This window comes from Camelus ferus, chromosome X (assembly GCF_009834535.1).
Source record: "Camelus ferus isolate YT-003-E chromosome X, BCGSAC_Cfer_1.0, whole genome shotgun sequence".
In the NCBI taxonomy this organism is placed as follows: domain Eukaryota; kingdom Metazoa; phylum Chordata; class Mammalia; order Artiodactyla; family Camelidae; genus Camelus; species Camelus ferus.
In genome coordinates this window covers 32,712,139-32,735,969 of record NC_045732.1, presented here as the reverse complement: position 1 = coordinate 32,735,969, position 23,831 = coordinate 32,712,139, and the positions used below count along the sequence as shown (strand labels likewise).

The window sequence follows — 23,831 nt, the reverse complement described above, 5'->3', positions numbered from 1 at the left end:
ATCAACCAAAAGCTGAATCTTAAAACTATCAACAAAATGGACAAACCTTCAGATAGGCTAAGGTGAAAAGAGAGATAATTTAGTTTAATAAAATCAGAAACGAAAGAGGGAACATTTTTACATAGCTTAGTGAAATAAAAATAGTAAGAGAACACCATGAATAACTGTATGCCAGCAAATTAGATAACTTGGATAATAAATAAATAAATAGAAAATTTGATCACCTTCACCCATGGGTGAAGGTGGTCAAAAGTACCAACTTCCAGTTATAAGATAAATAAGTCCTGAGGATGTAATATACAGCATGGTAACTCTAGTTAACTACTGTATTTTACACCTGAAAGTTGCTAAGAGAGTAGATCTTACAAGAGCTCATCACAAGAAAAAAAAAAAAATGTAATTATATGTGATGATGGCTGTTAACTAAATACATTGTGGTATTTATTTCACAGTATATACATATATCAAATCATGTTCCACACCTAAAACAAATGCATATTTTATGTCAATTATATCTCAATAAAAAAGAAACACGGAAACTTGCCAGGAAAAAGTGTAGATAAAACTATTAAAATATAGATGAAGGTAGGGGAGCGGGGGCAGGGGAGTAGGGAAGAACTACTGGCCTTAGTTTTCTCAAGGGAAGCTAATTCTAGCAAAACAGAAAGTTCCCAAGAGGGAAAATATAAATACTAAAGGAACATCAGGTCCTATGAGAATGAGTAACAGGAAATTAAACCAACATTAAATGGGCTCCATCCAAAGCAGGGCATAAGACTGAGGAAACTCATGAAATCTATATAAAATCTAAGAGGCAATACTGACAAAGAAAGAACTGAGTAATGAGAAGAGGAACTCCCCTCTTGTTGTGGATGTTATAAAATTTTACTAAGAGGAATCTATGCAAAGATTGAAAACCAAGAAGGCTGCCTGTGATTTGACTTGACACAGAAATACTATTCATGTTTAAGAATCTGGATGGCAGAAACTCTGTATCAAGTAATATAATCTTGCCACTTCCAATTATATGAATTTGACTGAGTTGTCTTGTTCAGATTTGTATCTATTTAATTCCAGGTATTTCCCAATATTCTAAAAAGTAATGACAATTTCTATCAATTTCTCTCCCTTCTGTGCATTGTATTATGGATTTTTATTTTACTAGTTTCTACAGATATCCTTGTAGATAATAATTCAAGGCTTAAGCATCTGGTAATTGTCCCTTAACTAAACTTAATCCCAGAAGAAACAAATTGTGACTGCAAATTTCTTCCTATGGATATGGAAAATGGAACTGCAAGGGGACTATTAAAAATGCTCATTGACATTTTGATGATGGCAACTTAATGAAATTCAAGATTCTCAATGCTAATGACTCAGAGAAAAGTAATAAGCTTGAAGAATGGATGTGAAAATGTTGTGGCCATACATGCTATCTTCATCATGTTTGGATGCCTAACATGGTATCATGACAGGTCAGCAGGCTGAGGACATAACATTTATAGTCTAAGCTGTACAGCTCATCAGCAGCTAGCCTTGACAAGCCCCTAAACCTCACTGTGCATCAGCTTCTATAATTGGAAAAAGGAGAAAAACCTAAGGTCTCAATGCTTGTCTTATTGGATTTATATGGAAATTAAGTGACACTAGATATTAGGGTACTTTATAAACCCTAAGTATTATGTAATTATCAATTAAACGATTGTTATTATAATTTTTAAAATAAATATAAAATTTGAATGGCTCTAATAGAATGAATTTTAGGAAAAATACGACAAAAAGCTGAGGACCAGCAAATAGACTGAATTTAGAAAAAATATGACAAAGAAAATACATCAAATTGGTAACTTAGAAAAGCAAAGAGGCTGAATTAGTAATTTACAAGAAATATAACAAGGAAAAGCTGAGGATCACATGACTTCAATGGTGAACTATATCACTAAATTTAAAGAAGAATTAATACAATCCTTCACAAATTCTTTCAAAAATAGAAGAGAGAATACTTCTCAACTCATTCTAAGCAGCCAATATTATCCTGATACCAAAACCAGACAGACAGCTAAAGGAAAGAAAACTAGAGACCAATATTCTTTATGAATATTGATGTAAAACTCTTCAAGAAAACACTAAGAAACTGAATCCAGAAATACATAAAAGGATTATACTCTATGATCAAGGGAGATTTATCCCAGGAATGTAATGCTGATTAGGCTGTAAAATTCAATCCATATAATGCACTGTATTATTAGAATAAAGAGCATAATCATGTGATCACCAAACTTGATGCAAAAAATTTTTTTGACAAAGTCCAAAATTATTTCATAATCAAAATACTCAACAAACTAGGAAAGGCAGAAAACCTTTTCAACCTGATAAAGGGAATTGACAAAAAATTTTTAAGTAACATTGCTAACATCATATATAAAGGTAAAAAATGTATGCTTTCTTCCCAAGATCAGGAACAAGATAAAGCTGTTTGCTCTTACCACTTCTATTGAACATTGTACTGGAGATTCCAGAAATTAGGCAGTTAAAAAAAAGCAAAAGGCATCCAGATTGGAAAGGGAGAAGTAAAATTTTGTTTATAGACGGTATGTTCTTGCATATAGGAAATTTTAAGGAATCTACTAAAACCCATAAGAACTAATGAATAAGTTCAATATGGTTGCAGAATATTGTATCAATGTTTAAAATCAACTGCTTTTCTATATATGTGACATGAATAATTTGAAAATAAAATTAAGAAAACAATTCCATTTACAAATAGCACAAAAATAATTACTTAGAAATAAATGAAATAGGAAATTTGTACACTGAAAACTACAAAACGTTGAAACAATAAAAAATGTTTAAAAAAATTGTTGAAAGAAATTAAAGAAGACCTAAATAAATGGAAAGACATGCTATGTTCATGGATTAGAAGATTTAATATTGTTAAGATGACACTACTCCCCAAATTGATCTATAGACTCTTCATAATCTGTATCAAAATCCCAGCTAGATTTTTTTGCAGTAATTGACAAGGTGGCCCTAAAATTCATATGGAAATGCATGGGACACAAATTAGCCAAAAATACTACTGAAGGAGAACAAAACTGGTGCATCACATTTTCCAATTAAAAAAACTACAAAGCTATTATAATTGAGACCTTGTGTTACCGGAATAAGGACAGACATACAGAACAATGGAACAGAACTGAATATCCAGAGATAAAATCTTATATTTCTTTGATTTTAGACAAGAGTGTGAAGGCAATTCAATGGGGTCAAGTATTTTCAGTAAATGGTCCTGGAACAAATGGATACCACAGGCAAAAGAATGAAATTTGACTCTCATATCACACCATACACAAAAATATTTCAAAATGGATCACAGACCTAAATGTAAAAGCTAATACTATAAAACTCTTAGAAGCAAACATAGAAATCTCATGACTTGGGTCAGGTAATAGCTTCCCAAATATGACACCAAAAAGCACAAGCGACAAAAGAAAAATAGATACAGTGGATTTTTTTCACGTGTGTCTTTCATATTGACAAATAATAATACCCAGTGTGAAGTTGGGAAGAAAAGACAGCCTACCACACTGCGATGTAGCTTTCTACTATAATCCCAAGGTCAAGAATAATGCAAGATACCTAGTAGGTATCCAATAAACATTTGCTGAATGATGATTATTGATGGAAACATAAATTGATACAAGCCTTGTGGTGGCAATGTGGATATATGTACCAATAATTAAAATGCACATAACCTTTCCTCATCAATTCCAAGTATCCAAAAGAAATAACAGAACAAGTTCTCAGAAATGAATGTGCCGGTTTAGTCACTGCATGTTCATTCATCCACTGAACAGATAATGTGTACCAAAAAAATACTAATGCTACAAATATAATGTTGAACTATACATGAAATTGTTTTCTTCCTTTGAATAACAATATGATTGATGACATATAAATAGCTGACTAGATGAAAAAAAGTCTACATTTATTTTGGATTAAAATTTGTGTTAAATTAGTGTTAGACAGATATTTCCCAACATAGGCTTAAAACATACTGCTCCACAGGAAATAAGATAAGGCAGGAAAAATAATTTTACCATATTTGAGAAATTCTAAACAATGTAATATAAGAAAAAATAGGTAAAAATTATCATTATTAAAATGGAAGAGACAAACAATAATATTTGTAGTCTATTACAGTATTCCTGAAAAAAATCTTCGAAAGCAGGATAAAGTAATCTATGTTTAAACAGTTTTATACCTCATCAACATTATTTTCAAAATATAAAACCATAACAATACATAAAACCCAATCATTTACACTGTACAAAGCAACATAGAAAAATCACTTTGCAATATTTCAAAAATTTGCTGAGTAGCATAAAATAAAATAAAAGGCATATCTCATTTCTGAATATGAAGCTGAACTTTATACAGAAATCACTTCTCTCCAAATTTTGTATTAATTTAAGGCAATATAAATCAAAATTACCATAGTACTTTGGGTTATAAATTTGAGAAAATGATTCCCAAAGTTCATCGAGAAGAATACAACAGAAAAATGGCCAATAATATTTTTAAAAGAAAAGAACAGAAGCAAGTTACCCTACCAGAGAGTTAAAAGAATTTTAATAGTACCAACCAGGCCAAATGGTAAATACATCATTACTGCTATACGGTTGTTTGTTATGCAAGACGACTCAAAGAATTTTAAATGCAATTTAAAATTGACCTTTCACCTATTAGACTGGCAGAACATTATACATATGTACATACACAGCTATAGTTGAACAAAGAAGACAGTGAGTAACATTTTACCCTGTTACTGGTAGATAATACAACTGGTGTAACCTTTCTGAAGAGCAATTTGACAACACGTATCAACAGCCTAAAATATGTGTTTGACCCAATCATTCTACTTCTAGGAAGGTAAAATGAAAACATATAACGTGAAAGCAAACAGTTATCTACAAGGATGTTTCTTACAGTATCATTTAGACAACAAAAAAAGGGGAAAAAATCTTAAGTGCGGGATTGGTTACAAGGATTAGTTTAGTAACTATGACAGAATATAGTCATAAAATAATGTAATATATCATCTGTAAAAAAATTAAATTGCATTTAGAATACTTAATGACACAAAAAGGAATTCATAACATTTTAATTGATACACAGTGAAAAATGCAGGTTAAAAACATAGTTCAAAAAGTATCATTTCATTACAATTATAGATGTAGAAATAAAGGCATAGAGATAGCAGGAGGAGTAAAAACAAAGATACCTCAAAATATAGTAAGAAGTCACTGTTATGTATTAGGATTTATATTATTTTTTCTCTCTGCTCTGCTAATCTTCCTATTTAATTCCGACAACAGATTTTAATTATCAGGAGAATATCATTGATATGCAAGATTAAAATGTAAGCTGATGCTGAGAAAACTCACAAACAGGATATGTGACTTGAGTACGCTTTGAAAGACATTAAAATACTGTAAAAATTAAAAAGATAAACATCCTCTGAATCTCTTCAAATAACTTGTTAATTATGCTTTTGTCTGAATGAGAAAGACAAATCACAGATTGTATTATTCAACAAATAATTTTCATACCTTGACAATATTTCATGCACTTCAAAATCCTTTGTTGAAAAGATAAAAGGAAAATCTAAATAATACTTATATTCTGATATTATCTGATAGCCTAAATTAGGCCAAAGGGAATTATTCATAAGATGATTTTAAGAAAAAAGCTAAGATGCTCTCTCCTCTGGATAACCTTTCTAAACAGTATCTATCTAAATGTCAATGGTTCATGAATGTAGATGATTAATTATTTTACAACAAACCTGCAGAAATCAAATATAGTATGGTATATATCTTAATGTTGTATAATGCAACTTAATACAACTTGATGTTGTGTATAAGATACAAAACTATCATTTTCTTTAATATCAGAAAAGTAGCCTTTGGTACCTCATCCACTACACCTGTCAAAAACTTTAATATACAAAAGAGTGAACTCTATAGACAATATCATTCCATGTGAACCATATGTGCACAAAACCCACAAAACACATCCCAATTAATACAGTGCACCTAAGAAGGCAAAATTAATCTTCAGCATTTTCTTAAATCTGAACATGTCCTTAAACTTTCTTCACTTTTTCCTCCTAAAAGGTAAATAACAGCTGTTACTGCTCCTAAACCAAAATTTCAATCTCAGTAAACTCTGTAGTCTACTAACCTTAATAAAAAGTGGATTATTGATGATGTACTTTATTAGCATTCAGTACTTATTGTATTATTAATTCCTTCCACTTATTTCATTCTATTCTACACCTATTAGGTGCAAGGCATCATGCCAGTTATGCTGGAATATAAAACGTGTTTTGACTTAAGAGTTTTCTACTCTCACTGCCACGTAGCAGTGTGATTCTAGTTTTGGAGGATGCGGCAAAATGCTTTTCTGTATCACGGGCAGTGAGAAGGTCTCTCCTTGGCACTTCTGTTGCCTCTAAAGCAAAAACGTTATCAGACTGCCTCTGAAACTTTGCCAGTGGTACCCCTTCCTCCTGAGCACACTCCAGGAAAGGAGTTTGCTTTTCTTTGTTTGTTGGTTGGTTTTGTTGGTGTTTTAAATCACTAACCTCAATGGACACTACAAAAAAACCACTGTCATAGCAACCCCTCTTCACAGCATGTCTTTGATGATTTCAGGTAGTGATTCCAAGAGCATCAAGCATATCCCACTCAAATCTAAGTATAAAGCATATGTTGGCTCAAATATGAACAATTTTTTCAGTTAGCCTCAACTTTTCTCTCCTTCACAACATGTCATATCTTGAATTTTCTAGAGACCATAACTGAGACCACAAGACCATGGGTTTCTTGTGTCTGCCCTCTGCACCTCTTGAGATACTCGGCAAGCATAAGCCAGACACCTCTAGCAATCATTTAACTGAATTAAAGGGCATATCCAGGTATGCTCACAAGTTAGAAAAAGATGCCCTACAAAAGAGCTTGGGGGATATTTGATAGCTTCTTAGTTAGGAATATCTCAACTCCACTACTCTCCACTAATATGAGTAATAGAAAGCTGAACTTACTTCTTTGGGAGAAAAAACCATGCCACACTCCAGAGATGTCTCTTTCTCTAACTCCAAAAAATATATGGCAGGAAATGCAGGGTCTGTGAATTTCCCTGTAAGACAAGAATTAGAACATATATATTTTTTAAAAGCCAGATACATATCTATGATACCTTTGTTAAATGTGGAGATGAAACCTTGAGAAACCTTATCAGACAGAATATTCATAACAATCAAGAGGCAGTTGCTGAAATATCTGTGTGGGGCTGCCTAAGGTTACTGGGTTAAAGAATCACTCTTAATGCCAAGATTCTATCGGCAAAACTGACATCGAAAAATGGAACAAACATAAATTCAATCAGCAGAACAGGGACAGTAACCCATTTTTTAAAATCTCCAAAGTTCAAGGATATCACAGGTATATTCATATGAATACGGAAAGGTATAAAGGTCAAAGTCAAATAACTGATGGAATGTTAGGTCCAAGAAAGTTGAGTTTCCCTCTCCAGTGAAGATGGAGCAGGGAAGATCCAGACCTCCTCTGATGCCTTAAGGAATTCACAAAGAAAATAAACACAATTTTATACGAGGAAACTTTTCAACAAAATGGAATCACTCCAGATACAAAGGCACTGGGTAGAGATACAGGAATAATTGTCAGACAGTACAAACTTCAGAGTAAAAAATTATAACCACTTAAACTTCTAAAAGAAGTTCCTAAAAGATCAAATGCTAGCTACAGTATAACCTCTGTCCTCATCTAAACAATTTCAAAAATCCTTTTTTATCCCTCAAGTTTTCAGACTAATCTAAAGAATGATCATTTCAACCACCCCTGTGTAAAAATAAACTCAAATAACTAATCTCACTCTTTTCATCCTACTGAATTTCACTTTGTTGCAATGATATAAAAACCATTAAACAAATGAACCATTATGTGTTTATTAATACAAATACTGTGGTGTGGGAAATGGATATAGATCTCAAATATAGAAAATATAATAAAAATAGATACTTGTAAATATATTTGAAGTACATATAAACATATAGTTCATGAAATACAATAACCCAAGATAGCATCAATAAGTACTTCTTGAGTGCCTATAATGTGCCCAGAACTATATCAGAGGACTCTAGCAGAAAACACAAATTGGAAATGTAGTCCTTGACTTTATGAAGTTTACAATGTAGTCAGGGAGACAAACAGGTATGCACCTCCTTTTGAAACAAGGCAGAATTTGGTTAGTGCTAAAATAAAACTTAATATTCTAAGGGAGCAAAGGTAAAAACATAATTTCGACCAATAGGACTGAAGGTAGGGGGTGGGAATGGGGCTGAAGACTCACAGGGTGCAGGAGGTTGAAGCCAATTTATAAAAGAGGGTAGATCTCAGGCAGCAGGGACAGAAGAGGAAAAACTACCCTAGGAGGAGAGAATCCCAGTGCCACTGGGAGGACACATGTAACACAATTAGGCTGTAGCAGAGACAGCCGATGGAGCCCATAATGAGAGAGGGGACTGGAAAGACAAGGCAGAGTCATAGTTGAATGGATCTCAGTATTTCCCCTTCCTTCTGTCCTAAAACCATCACGTGAAAAACCAAGTCTGATTTGTCACAGAAGGACATTTACGTGTTAAGACAGTCATAACAATAGAATATGTTTTCAGGATATCTTAAATATAAACTTTATTGCAAATTGTTAATGATTATTAAGGTCAACACCTGTACCTCCTAGACTGTGTTAGCAGACTGCTGCTAAGAACCACTGCTACTGGTGACAGGAAACCAGCAAAGCTTTTCAGAGGACAGATGTGCTAAGATCTCTGCTTGAACGAGACCACTTTCTGGAAGAGGTTATGAGGAAAAAGGCTTGGAGGTAGGGACAGCATTTGAAAAGATGACACAGTGGCTGAGAAGGGAAGCTGGAGCTAGGATAAGGCAGAATTGTGGAAAGAAATGCTCTCCGCGGAGTAACTACAAAATAATCATGAAGAGTCCGTGAGCCATTAGCAAGGTGCATGAAAGCACATGAGGCAATCAGTGAGAGTCAAGTGTTAAAACAACTAAAGTTTCAATGTCCGGAATTTTTAAAAAATGAGTATCATGGTCTTATGTATTTCCAACTGCCTATGGTTATCATTCATGGGCTGTTTCAGTCTCCTCAAACAGCATGCTCACCTAGACCTGATCCCCCTCCCGCATTCCAGCAATCATGAATTGTCCCTCCAATCACCTACCTCTTAGAGTCAAAAGCTGGAAACGATTCAAGACTTCTTCCTCTTCCCTAATACTCATGTCCACTCGGTCCCCAAGTCAGAGCATTTTTAATTTATCGGCACCTTTATCCTCTCCTCCTTCCCATTCTTGGCACCAGTGCCTGAACTCAGACTCTCATCACTTCTCACCTGAATGGCCACTACAGCTCACTGACCTCTCTGGTTTTGCCCGTCCCACCCCCACGTTTTCCTCCAGCCCATTCTCAACTGTACTCCAAAAGGAAAATTAGTAAAGGGGAACCCTACTCACACCATTGCCTGGATATTAATCCTTTAATGATGTTGCTTAACCTCTTGGATAAATGTCCAGAAAAGATCCTTAGTAACCCAAGTCTCATTTACCCCTCCAGTCCTGTTCTCTATGGCTCTAGATATTCCAGACTACTTACTATACTGACTCAATCCTAGGCCTTTACTTGAATTCTTTCACATATCACCTTCTCTGTATCTCTACATTCTTTAAAATCTAGATTAGGCATCAACTTCTCCAAGAAATCTTTCTTTATCGCTGATTCTTGGTTAGTTTTCCCTAATATATGCTCCCTTAGCACCATGTACAAATTTATCTTACAGTATACACCATGCTATACGGTGATAACCCAATTCTTTGTCTCTCTCTTCTACTATCATAGGTGGTCTCCATTTGTTACTTACATCCAATAGCCATCTTTCTCTCCTCTGCTCTGTCCTGATCTCTACAGGCTGATTCAGGTAAGCCCTTTGCTTTTCTATCTCTGATTTGGTTCAACTGCAGGGAGATGCCAGCAAGATATTGGAGGGCAGGATGTATTTATGCCCCCATGTCTTCCCTGCCTTGGCTATAATTCTGTCAATGACTACATTTTTTTTTTTTTTACAATTATAGCTTTTATTAGATGGCCTCGTTCACAGTATCATCATTCATGGGATCCAATAATATCTGGCCTTCTCTTGCTCTTCAGACCTAGAGGTAGTGGCAGCTTCTAGCCCTTGTCAGTTTCTTTTAATCTGGCTCCTAGGTCCATAGATAACTCCTTCATTAAATTATCCTCAGTTAAATGCTCTGAACAAGTCATTTGTTCACTACCAAGACCTTGATTGATAAACTTACTGTTCACTTTTGGAGAAGATATAAGATGTTTTATTATCTTTACAGACCCAAAGTCTAGTATTTGGCCTGTAACTGGTATTCAACAATATGTACTGAAGAAGAAATTAATAAACCAATGATCGGCAAACTTTTTCTGTAAGGGCCCAGACAGTAAATATTTTAGACTTTGCAAGTCCTATGGTTTCTACCACAACTATCCAACTCTGCCATTACAGCATGGAAGCAGACATAAACAATATACAAACAAATGAGTGTATCTGTACTCCAATAAAAACAGGTATCAGGCCAGATTTGGCCCATAGACCTAAGTCTGTCAAAACCCAGAGTAAACATATGAAATGTACTCATAAAAGTATATCCTTTTCAAGCTTAATTTGACATAAGGATACCTAATACATGAGTAAACATATAGAGAGAGCTCTCCAAAGACATTTACCTGAAATTCTTGAGCAATTAAAACTAGCAATTAATAATTTTACTTTCATTTATAGTATATACTTATATATAACATACTTAACTGACTATATTAAATCAACTAATATGCACAGTTATATGTCATATATTACTGAAGTATTCTGATATCAATATTGATATAATTCTAGAAATAAAACCATGATGGGTTATAGAATATAAGAAAGACATGCACTGAGTCATTAAAAATGTTTAAGAATAACTGCTCTTGACTTATAGTATTTGTTTAACATTACACCTTAGAACAACTTAAAATTGTCTTGCTTTTACAGTAATATTATGGTATAACATATATACCTGATTTGTCTTTAAAATGCACTGAAAAACCTTCAAAGTCTTCTAGATTAAACTCTACTCTGGCACGTGTTATACCTTTGTTTTTTACTAAAAATGGAATAATCTGGGTAGCGCCAACATATGTGCCACTGAAGTTAAATACATCCTAAAATATTAAAAAAAAGAAATAATAATTAGAGTAACAGTCTATGAAAATAACGTAAACTCAAAATTATACTGTAGGAGGGTAGAACTCACAAGAAAAAAAAATTTTCTAACTATGTTGATAGATGTGAACTAAACTTACTGTGGTGAACATTTCAAAATACATACAAATAGCAAATCACTATATTGTACATCTGAAATTAACAAAATGTTATATGTCAATTATACCTCAATAAAAAATAAACTACTACATTTATCAAGGACATTATTAACTACAGTACTCTATAAAACTAGTTACATTTTCCTTCCTCCCTCTACCCCCCATAAGTAATCAGTTACCAAATCCCATTAATTCTACCTCCTCCTTCACCTCTTTACTCTAATTATATAAAAGTACTAACTCATCACTTTTCATTTCCAGATTTTGACTTTCTCCAATTCTCTTCTCCACAATTAAGTCACAATTAAATGAAGTGAAAATCTGTCCACATTGTTTCCTGTGTTAACACTTGATGATTCTTTTTCATCTGCACAACGTCTAGTTCGTTAGCAGGGCTAAGAAATTTTACCATTACCTTCCCATGCCTCACATTCCAGCTTCACCTAGCTCCATTCTCACTCTACACCTTCATACTTCAGCAAGCTGTATGACTAATTTCCTACCAACACTTGACCCTTCTCCCTTCTGTATCTTTATCAAGGTGACTCTCCTGTGAGTTAGGCTGTTTTCTAACTTGTAATTGCCTGATAAAATATTACGCATCCTCCAAAAGCCAGTTGGGCAAACCGCAATTAATTACACTATGCTCAGGCCTACTTCTGTTTCTTATATTTACGTACAATGTGACATCACAAAGTCCATTTATCTGCTTACATATCTGTCTGGCCTAGTGGACCTTAAGTGTCATTCATTTTTGCAACCCTGGCACCTATCTGATGTCAAGCTTAAATATGTAAAAATTGTTTATTGAGTGGATCCTGTGGGCCTACACCACAAAGCTCTAGGATTCCTCTTCTGGTAGAGTTACTATATATAACCTACGTTCCTTAGTAAAAGAATTATATATAACATTAAAAGGAAAAGAAGCAACAGTACCTTCATGTTCAGAAAAATACTGCATTAATATCAACTATCTACTCTTTGTTTCACTTAAAATATCACCCCAGTTCTACAGGTGAAATTTTTAAAATCCAAAATAGGTAGTAAAAGTTTGATGCTTTCTACATGCAAAATATCACTCCTTTTATCCCATTCTGGCCTTTTCCATGGGCTCATTTGGATAAAATATCCTAATTGTCATTAAGACAAATAGCCTATGCCATATAGTTACTAGATATATCTCTAACAATATCTGGTAATACTAGAACTTTTTTTTAAAGGAAACAAGGCAGTTATGTTTAAAATCCAACATAATTAGGGAATATTGATAAATATATATAAATGTAAAGCCCTATAAATTATTCAGTTGTACTACAACAAGCAAAGCCTGCCACAAGTGCCTTTAGGGCTAGGAAATGCAGTAGTAAAAGTCCCAATATTTGTCTAACATTGTTCAAGGAGGGACACCATAGCAATGGAAAAAAAGGCATTCTGGATACCACAGGGTTTAATCTCCAGGAATCAACATTGTTTTAGACAACCTAGCTTAGTATCTGTCAGTCTATCTAGACTTACCACCCTTTCAACACTAAATAAAAGAAAGGTTAGAAAATTATAACTTAAAGCCTAGAAGTGTGGTGTTGTCACTGAAGTATAGACTAATAGTGAGGCCCTACCTGAGGCAATCAGCAGCCTCATCAATTTCTATTCAATTTAGTTCAGGACCAGAATGGTACTAGATGCTGGGGTACTACTGGGAGAGAAAAACAAAAGTGTAGATAACTTGAAAATAATATGACAATGGCTATAATGGAGATGTTCCCAGAGTTTAAGATATTTGTAACATCTTATAAATGTCACAAGGGAGGGCAATATGGGCCTGTTTTGAAAAATCAGGGAAAGTTTTGGGGAGTAGATAAGACCAGATATAACTCTGAAAGCCTAGCCAGAAACAAACAAATAAAAAGCTTGTGTGTGTGGACTCTATCAATTGTGGAACAAAATTTTTTCAGGGTACAGAACAATAATTCAAAAAATAAATTTGGTTATAGTTCAGAAAATGCAAATCGAGACCACAGTGAGGTATCATTTTATACTCAATAGACTGGCATACATTAAGTCTTACAATACAACTTACAGAGCAATGGAATGTGGATCAATGAAAACTTGAGAAGAAAATATGGAAATTACCCTGTGAAGTCAAGTATGTACATATTCTTTATCTCAGCAACTGCACTCCTAAAGAAACTCTTGCATAAGTACCTCAGAAGATATGTATATGAATGTTCATAGCTATAGTGTTTGTAACACCAAAGAAAACCACACACACTTAATTGGATGGACAATGGAAAGAGTCTACAAACCACAGTATGTCTACGTAGTGGACTATTAAGCAGCAGTGACACTGAATAAAACACAGCTACACATAACCAAGATGAAGTTTAAAAACAGAATATTCAATTAAAACTAATCCATCAAATTCAATTTATCTTTGTTATAAGCTCAAAAATAAATCTACTACACTAAATGAGGAATGGTTAAGGAATTCAGAAATGCAGTAACCCAATTAGGAAAAGTAAAGGGGAAATAATCACAAAATTCAGGAAAGTGGTTTTCTCTTAAGAGGGGTGGAACCATGATGAAGCCTAGACATGATTTAACAGTACTGGTACTGTTACAATACTTCATTTCAGTGGTGAATTCTTAAACCTTCATTTAATATTCTGCTTCATCACTTACATTTACATTATATATATATTAATTCTTATGTGTCAACCTACCACATAATCAAATTTTTTAAACATAAATGGGCTGAATAGAGACATAGAAATAAAAATCACCACACTCACAAATTGATTATACAAACAGGTAACATACTCACCGGACTGATTTCGACATCAGCAATCTCAACAGACCCCCCAATCCTAAGGTCTATGTCATTTCCATGGCGAATAGCAACCTATTTAGGAGAAATACAAAACTCTGTGGAAACCACACCAAAATATAATCGTATATTGCTGAAGTACTACCTGGCATTTATACATTTTATAATTTAAGTAATTATAACATATTATAAATATCACGTTTATTTGAGTAGCTGTCATACCATTTGTTGTGGTACAGAATTGATATTCCTAAGAGGAGCAAATGTTCAACTCCTAAAAACCTCCACCACAAATGGGACTAGCCAACAGCTTGTAAATCTGAGTGAGGAGTTCGACCCATTTGACTCAGTATTACTGCCTCAAACTCTGAGCGATCTTTTTCTATTTGCCTAATTCCAATGGATTACTCAAAATTAAACCAAACAAGAAACTGAAAGCAAACATACTTCTTCCCACAGAAAGATGCTAATATCCACAACAAGCATAATTCTAATGAGAGCAGCTAAAAATTGCAGAGTATATGGGCCAAGTATAGTTCTAAATACATTATTTCTTATTTAATTCTCAGTATTCTATTAATACCCTAATTTTCAAAGGAGGAAAATTGAGACTTAGAGAGGCCAAGTATTTCATCTCTTTCTTGAGGTCACAAAACTTGAAAGCAGAAGTGGCTACACTTGAACGACTGTCTGAACACTGAACCTCTTCCAAGAAAATTAAGACAGTGAAAGAGGAATTTAGTTGTATAATTCCTGCAATAAGAACTGTAGGTTATCTGAACATATGACTGTCTAGTCAAAATCTCAGAAGCACAAAAATAATATTCCCTGAAAGCCCTGCCTGTATAAAAATAGGAAGGAGTCAACCTCTAAATTCAAATCTAAATGTATAGTATATCTAAGAAATAAATATGAGTGTATTTCACTCTCTGGACAGAATCAGCGACATTGTTTAAAGGCAAAGACACCACATGATACCATATTTTCAGAATTATTGGGGAAAGCGATGGGCCATCTAGACAGGCTTAGTATCCAAACTGCTAAATTCATAATACTGTAATATTTCTATATTTTATACAGAATATATAGTACATAAACAAAATACTTGACTAAAATAGGACGCATAATTTAACGATTCAGAAGAATTACAAATTGATATGTGCTTCAGTCCCTCATGGCTACCTTTTATTCACCTCTCAATGTTCATCAGTCACTGAAGATTCCTGGCTGTCGTAACTCACTACCCTTGCTCATTGCTCCCTTGGCCTTTTATCTCTGGAGACTTAAGTAATACCCTGGACAGAATCACCCTTCACAAATGCACAGCCTCTGAAATCATACATTCACCCATCCATCTGTCTCACAACCCTCTCTCATCTCTGCTTTCTTACTCATTTTCTGGGAGGTCACACATTATAGGGACTTCGAAGTCTGTGATGTTTTCCAGATCATCTCCAATTCACATGTCTTCATTTTCTCCCTTATTATTCAACTTCTTCCAAAGTTTATTATTCTCACCAATCTATTTGATCCACTTACACTCATCTTGGTCATTACAGGGGTAACAGAAATGATCTCTACCATCTCTAGGATTAATCCTTAGCCTTCAGACATACATATATATATATATATATATATATACACACACACACACACACACACACACACGTATACACACACACATATATATGTATATGTGATGGCCTCTTTACTAGACATCTCTATATGGAGATCCAAAAATTGCCTCAAACTCATGATTGCCCTCCAAAATCTGCTACTCATCCTCTAATCTCCTTCTAACTGAATGTTGCCACTACCTGTCTCACTCTTGACTTACCTCTTTTATTTGTATGTGACCTCTTTTCAATTATCAAGCTTTAAGTATTCATCTCTTAAATTTGACTAGAATTTGTCTAGAATCCTACTTCCTAAAAGAGAACACCATCAACTCTTGTCTGGACATCTTCACCAGACTAGTAACTGCACTAGCCCCAGTTTAACACTGCTCTATGTCCAAAGTGATGTCTGAAAAAGTAAATCTGATTGTGAAATCTCCATGCTTAAAACTCCTAGCTCTTAAGATGAAATTTAGACTTCCTAACATTGTTTATAAGGACCTGTATGACCTAAAACTTACACAAGTCTCTAAATAGATTTTTTTCCCGCTATCATCAATTTGATCTATAATCTAATCATGCTACACTAAGTTGTGCGTATCTTTCTTCCTCCATGCATGAACACATTCGATGTCTGCTTCCTTCAATACTCTTTCCTCCTTCCTCCTCCACCCCACTACTATCCCTTTCCTTTGGCTTCTTAACTTCAGGTGTCTTTAGATGTATCTTCCCCTAGGAAACTGCCCCTGACCCTTTCAGCATGGGTTGTAAACCTCTCCTGGGTACGCCCTTAGCCTGTTGCCTTACTCTATCAGAGTACTTATTACACAATATTTTACTTTTCTTTTAACTTGTTTGTATCCCCCACCAGACTGTAAGCTCCGAGAGATCAAGGACCCTAGTTATCTTGTTCAATTTTCCATCCCTAGTATCTAGACAAGAGACTAACACATAACGGGTGACCAGTAAGTGTGTGTTGAATGGATTAATGAGATGAATCTCATTATATTATACTGTTAAAAAGGTAAGCTTTTAAAGACTTAAATATAAGACATGATATCATAAAACTCTAGAAGAGAACATAGGCAAAACATTCTCTGACATAAACCGTAGCAATTTTTTCTTAGGTTAGTCTCCCAAGGCAACAGAAACAAAAGCAAAAAGAAACAAATGACCTAATCAAACTTATAAGCTTTTACACAGCAAAGGAAACCTTAGGCAAAACGAAGACAACTTATGGACAGGGAAAAAATATTTACAAATAATGCGACCAACAAGGGCTTAATTTCCAAAATGTACAAACAGCTCATATAGGACAATAACAACAATAACAAAACAAAACCTGACCAAAAAATGGGCAGAAGATCTAACCAGACATTTCTCAAAAAAAAAAAAATACACAAATGGCCAAAAGGCACATGAAAACATTCTCAACTTTGCTAATTATCGGAGAAATGAAAATCAAAATAACAGTGAGGTATCACCTCACACCAGTCAGAATAGCCATTATTAAAATGTCTACAAATAACAAATCTGGAGAGGGTGTGGAGAAAAGGGAACCTTCCTACACTGTTGGTAGGAATGTGAACTGGTACACCTGTTACGGAAAACAGTATGGAGATTCCTCAATAAACTAAAAATAGACTTACTATATGATACAGTAATCCTCCTCCTGGACATATATCTAGAAGGAACCGTACTTCAAAAAGACACTTGCACCCCAATGTTCATAGCAGCACTATTTACAATAGCCAAGACATGGAAACAGCCCTAATGTCCATCAACAGATGACTGGATAAAGAAGTTGTGGTATATTTATATAGTGGAATACCACTCAGCCAGAGAGAAAGAATGAAATAATGCCATTTGCAGCAACATAGATGGACCTAGAGATTATCATACTAAGCGAAGTAAGTCAGACAGAGAAAGACAAATATCATATGATATCACTTACATGTGGAATCTAGAATATGATACAAATGAACTTATTTACAACACAAAAACAGACTCACAGACATAAAAAACAAACTTATGGTTAACACAGGAGAAAGGGGTGGGGTAGGGGTAAATTAGGAGTTTGAGATTAGAAGATATCAAGTACTATACATAAACAACAAGGTTTTACTGTATATAGCACAGGGAATTATATTCAATATCCTGTAATAAACCATAATGGAAAGAACATGAAAAAGAATATATACATGTAACTGAATCACTCTGCTATACAGCAAAAACTACCACAACATTGTAAATCAACTATACTTAAATTAAAATTTTAAAAAAGGTAAGCTTTGTAAAAAACAGCATAATCCTCTAAGATACAGCATGTCATCTTTTAGTAAAATCTATATTTTAGTGGCCGTATTTTTTTAGTTTTTCCAGAATAGCATGTAAAAAAATTGTGCCCAAATCTCAGGCTGCATACCACAATATATAATTTATAAACATCTTTCAATAGATATTTCTTTATAAAAGTGAGATATGAGGTGGTTTATTTCGGGGTCAGGCAAATCAGTACTTATTACATTTGGCTACATATTATTTAAGAATTAATGGTTATGGAAAATGGAAGGATAAAATGGGGGATACATCTAAAGCTATTCATCATTTTGATCTTATGACAGTGTACATATTATTTTTTAATGTGAGCAAATGCATACAGTTGATCCTGAGATTTAAGATTAAGTGAAGTAAGCCAGAAAGAGAAAGAAAAATACCATATGGTATCACTTACATGTGGAATGGAATCTAAAAAAAACCAAAAAAGACGAACAAACTTATTTACAAAACAGAAACAGATTCACAGACATAGAAAACAGACTTATAGTTACCAGGGGGGAGGGGGTGGGAAGGGATAAATTGGGAGTTCGAGATTTGCAGATACTAACTTATATATATAAAATAGATAAACAACAAGTTCATACTGTATAGGACAGGGAACTGTATTCAATATCTTGTAGTAACTTATGGTGAAAAAGGATATGAAAACAAATATATGTATGTTCATGTATGAATGAAGCATTATGCAGTACATCAGAAATTGACACATTGTAAAGTGAATATACTTCAATAAAAAAAAAATATATATATATATGAAAAAAGGTATTCCATTCCATGAGTTTATAATAAATAGAATTTATTATAGACTGGCCTTACAGGTTTTATTTATTGTGTTTAATGAATACTTAGAGAAGCCCCTAAAATCAAGGTAGTATCTTTCCATTTACATAATTCCCAGAACATAAAATAGGTAAAATATCTTACGTGTGCCACAAAATATAGATGTTAACCTAATATATAAATTTGCCTGCAATTCATACAGTTATTAAAGCTATTTAAAATTATCATTCCAAAACGATTGTTTTTTCCTAATGTATCTAATTAATTCTAAGGAAAAAAACATTGTTTGCTCTGTAACTAGTGAGGACTTGTCACAAGTTAGAGATGCTAAATATCATTCCAAGTTCATGTGAAAAATGCCTCATATTAATGTAAAGATATCCATTTTAACTTACTAGAACTTTCCATTACCAACCTTACACTAGAAATATGTTCCACAGATCCTCTTGCCAAGCTGTGCTAAGAATTTTTACAATAGATGGTATAGGTAAGGTTCCTTATTTTTTAGATCTCTAAAAACTGCACCTCTTTAGAGCTAACTCAATTAGAAATTTAGAATAGAAAAATAACAAATTTTAAAAATTACTCTTTAGTATCATGGCATTAAAACCCATTCCCATTAGAAGAAATTACTAAAATAAGCTAAGAATAAACATGTATATAACATTTTATAGCATTATATCCACTATATATAAATATCTTAACCAAACAAATCCACATAGACACATATAAGGTGAGAACACACATATGTATCAACATACCTTTGCTCTTGTATCAAATTTTTCTGCCACCGTAGATGTACAGGAGATATTGAGAACAGTTAGCCCTCCCAATGGGATTATTCCTTGTGATGGAATAATATTAATTGTAGACAAAAGACTCTGGTCACAAATCTGTAATCAAAAATTTGCAGAAATGCTACACTATCCTTTAAAGTTACTGTATCAAAGCTTTCACAGGACAGCCTCCAAACCACTACCTAGAGAGCAGACCTGTAGGCACTGGGCATGAGATGAGTTTGCAACAGATTTTTAACCACCAGACAAATGGTTTCAATTTCAACAAGAATTTGTGCCCCAAACCCAAGAAACAAAATTTTTAGTAGCGGCATCTTCCATTGAAATAGGATGATGAAGTTTAACATATGAAGTGTTTTCAAGACTTTGCAAAACTTATAAGGAAAGGATGAGATATATCCATTAGAGAGATGCCAAAATTCTATATACTATTTTGATAGTTTGCCTCTTCCCTGATCTTAAAAAACTGAAAGCAAAGTTAGTAGGGAGGCAAAATAATAAAGTAACCTCCTCTTCTTTATTACTTTCTTTATAGCCTAATGTCTAAGGTATCGTTTTGACTTTCAAAAAAGTGACTTACCAAAAGAGTTATGGTGTGGTTTGTCACAGGCCAATTTAGGCTTATCTACTATGCTTTAAGTCAGAATAATTTAAAGAGAAATTGGTTAAGATATTCTGGGGGATAAGGTAAAAGACTACAGAACTAATCCTGACACAACAGAGGAGAAATGAGTATCCTCCTTTCGGCAGGAGAAAACATGTAAATATAAAGCTTGAATGAAAGATCTCAAATGCTAACCTCTACTGTCACTATTTGGGAAATCTTAACATGTTTCTTGGTTTAAGAAAAAAAAAAAAAAACTCTTTCATCACTTTAAACACCACTCAGCCCACAATTTAAATCAGGAGCAACACGATAAATAGAGTATTTTTAGAATGGTCTGGATCTAGATCCCAGTTGCTACCATAACATTCCTGATGATAGAGTTAAAGTGAGGAAAAAAGGAAAAGCATGTAATTAAATATGGAATGTAACATCAACAATGTGTATTTTCTAATGTTGGTTTTTTAAAATCACCTATCTTTTTTCCCAATAAAACAAAATAAGAGACAGAAAGAAAAAGGGGGTAAGAGGAGAAGAAAGGGAGAGACTGAGGAAGAGAGAGAAACAGATTTTATGGGACATTAAAAGGACAAAGTAGATGAAGTGTACTCAAATAAATCTCATATGAAATACCTAAATATTAGCATTAGTCAATCTATAAAGACTAAAGTATTCACGGCATAGTAATCATAAAAAATTAATTTAAATTATGTGGTCTGATCCAAATAAGATTCCAAGACTCTACCTTACCTTGAAATAAGCATGGTTTGGTCCTACATTGTGAAGAGTGGCTTTCCTCCAAGTTGTTAACCCTTGAGGGCTATTACTGAAGGATAAGCTTGTTTCTAAAAATCTGACCTTGGTATGACCAAGCTAGTAACAAGAGGAAGAAAGAGAAAATAAAATTGGATCAACAGTAAACACGTTTTTATCCTCTACCAGATAACTCAGATTTTTTCAGCTTCACAGAAATTTCTAAAATACAAAGTGTTATCAGAGTTTATGTGTGCTTAAGAGAAAGGAAAAGAGAATGGAATATTTAAAATGTCCTCCTCAACTGAAGAAGGCAGGGGTAGTAAGAGAACTCTAAGGAGCAAGTAGAACCAGGACTGAGAATTATGGAGATTAATCACTGAAGGGGATGTGAGAGATCACCTGCCCCACTACATACAGCATGTTACTAAATGTTAACACAAAAGGAAAAAGTTCAAAGGTCACAGAAGTATGGGAAATCAGGTGCCAAAAGTCTTCTTATAGGGCTTAATATGCTGATAATGTACACTCTGCTTCTCTGAGAATGGGGAGGTCATTCACTGGGACTCACTGAGTTACTTCGCCACAGGACTCTCTCACCTTGTCCTACACAAACCAGTTCACAGAACACTTTTTGGAAATATTGATATTATCCACCTCTCCCATTTTACAGGAGAGCAAACAGTAACCATGGGGAACTAGAATCCAAGATTTCTAACTCCTCATTCAGTGCTCGTTAGAACAGACCCTATTGTCTTTATCTAATACACATTATTTCTTATTGTATTAGGAGATTTTACTACATTCTTATAATTATTTGAAGAATATGATTGGAGTAATCGGAACAATAAACTTTCAAACAAGGCTAACAGGAGATGAAATGGTCCAGTAAGTCCTTCACATCTAATGACAAACCTTAAATGAACATTTTATTGAATCATTTCATGTTCCTCCATCTTTACTTTCTTAAGCGTAACACTTCACAGTTCACCTAACTTGTAATGACCTTGGGAGGGACACTTAGTGACTGGAAGTGTGGCGTAGCAGGGAGTTTCTGTTGTGATGCTAGTCATGTTCTGTTTCTTGATCTGGTTTATCTGGGTGTGAGTTACAAAGGCGTTACCAGTTTACAAAGAGTAACTGAGTGATACATACTTTATAATATGTGCACCTTTCTGTATATATACTATACTTCAACAGAAAGTTTAAAAAAGAATAGGAAGTGATTTAAACACAGTGAAAGCACTAGGACCCAGCTTATTTCAAGCCTGGAGCAGAGGAAAGACACTACTAATTTCTGACTGCCACTAGCCATCATTAAAGTGGATGAATCTCTTACACCTTAAGGCTGTAAGTGCCCTCATAGCTGAAATACGTAAGAATGTGATCATGGCCTGGAGACAGAAATGGGATTTAGTAAAAGAGTATTGGGTTGTGCTAAATTACTAAGAACACTGGGAGGAGAATTTGGCACACAAGTAAAGTGGATCCTTGGTGATTAAGAGCCATGAAGTTAAGGCCTTCTGGGCTCTACCACAGAAAGAAAGTTAACATTACATATTGCAGCCTTCATTTTACTTACATTTTTATTACAAGAAGTATATTCTATAAGAATTTTCCATATTTTCTTGCTATGTGAATCACATGATCCATTTCATACTGAATTATTAATTATAACTAGAATACTAAATAGGTAGTAGAGCAAAACTATAATTTTCTCTATTTTCCTTTGGCATTTATTAATGACATAAGTTAATTTCAAGTGGCTCCCATGGTGGTATATATTTATAAAGGTTCTAATAACAATCTAGTATTGTTGGCACAAAAGCTTTGGATTTCTGAGTTAATTTTAAATAACCCATTTTTTAGCAAAGTCTTCATTTATGGTAGAGAAGTGGCTGCAAGAAGATGCTAAAATAATTTAGTTAACTAAGTACTGCATGCAAAATCAGTTTTTACTAACATACTATATATACCCAACTATATACACATATGTATACCCAACCAGTTTAGAGCCCACAAAACAGAAATCGTATTTAAGTGAAATCATTACACGTGCAAAACATTTCAGTGTCAGCGTGTTTCCTTCATCGATGTGAAGAAGAAACTCTCCCTTTTCTGGCGAATCAAAATCCGGCTGCCATGTTACTTCACACTCCAGTGAGGAATGTGGTTCAACAGTGCCTACAGAGGATTCAGAGAGAATGAGAACTTTACCACATATTAATTACATTTATTTTTTTAATATCCAAAATAAGAACTGGCATAAAAATGTGCTAACCTTATATAACAGATTATTTAAACTCAAGATATAGAAAAACACTAAATGAGAGGTTAACAATTGAGTATAAATCCAGAAAATTTGATTAAAATCTAAAATGCATACCTTATCTTCCAATTTTAATAGGCAGATCAAAATAGTCAACAAAAAATATGCCAATATTTAGCAAAAAAATTGATATTTATCAATGAAGTGAATACTTTAAGATTAGAGTTGGCTTTACACATGGATGGTAGAAAACCATTTGTGATCCCTGATCACACGTACCCCCCTCCCAACATGTTTCCCAACACTCAGAAATACTTAC

At 33.9% G+C, this 23,831-nt stretch overlaps 1 protein-coding gene across 1 annotated transcript in view; it reads right to left on the bottom strand.

Moving 5' to 3' along the window:
* CFAP47 (cilia and flagella associated protein 47) overlaps window positions 1–23,831 on the bottom strand; it is a 359,639-nt gene that overhangs the window by 293,503 nt on the left and 42,305 nt on the right. The window contains exons 16-21 of the mRNA XM_032474648.1: window positions 23,297–23,427; window positions 21,241–21,363; window positions 19,851–19,982; window positions 14,351–14,428; window positions 11,226–11,370; window positions 7,109–7,203 (exon numbers count right to left, since the gene is read on the bottom strand). Coding sequence (XP_032330539.1) covers window positions 7,109–7,203; window positions 11,226–11,370; window positions 14,351–14,428; window positions 19,851–19,982; window positions 21,241–21,363; window positions 23,297–23,427 — 704 coding nt within the window. The remainder of the gene's footprint in view (window positions 1–7,108; window positions 7,204–11,225; window positions 11,371–14,350; window positions 14,429–19,850; window positions 19,983–21,240; window positions 21,364–23,296; window positions 23,428–23,831) is intronic.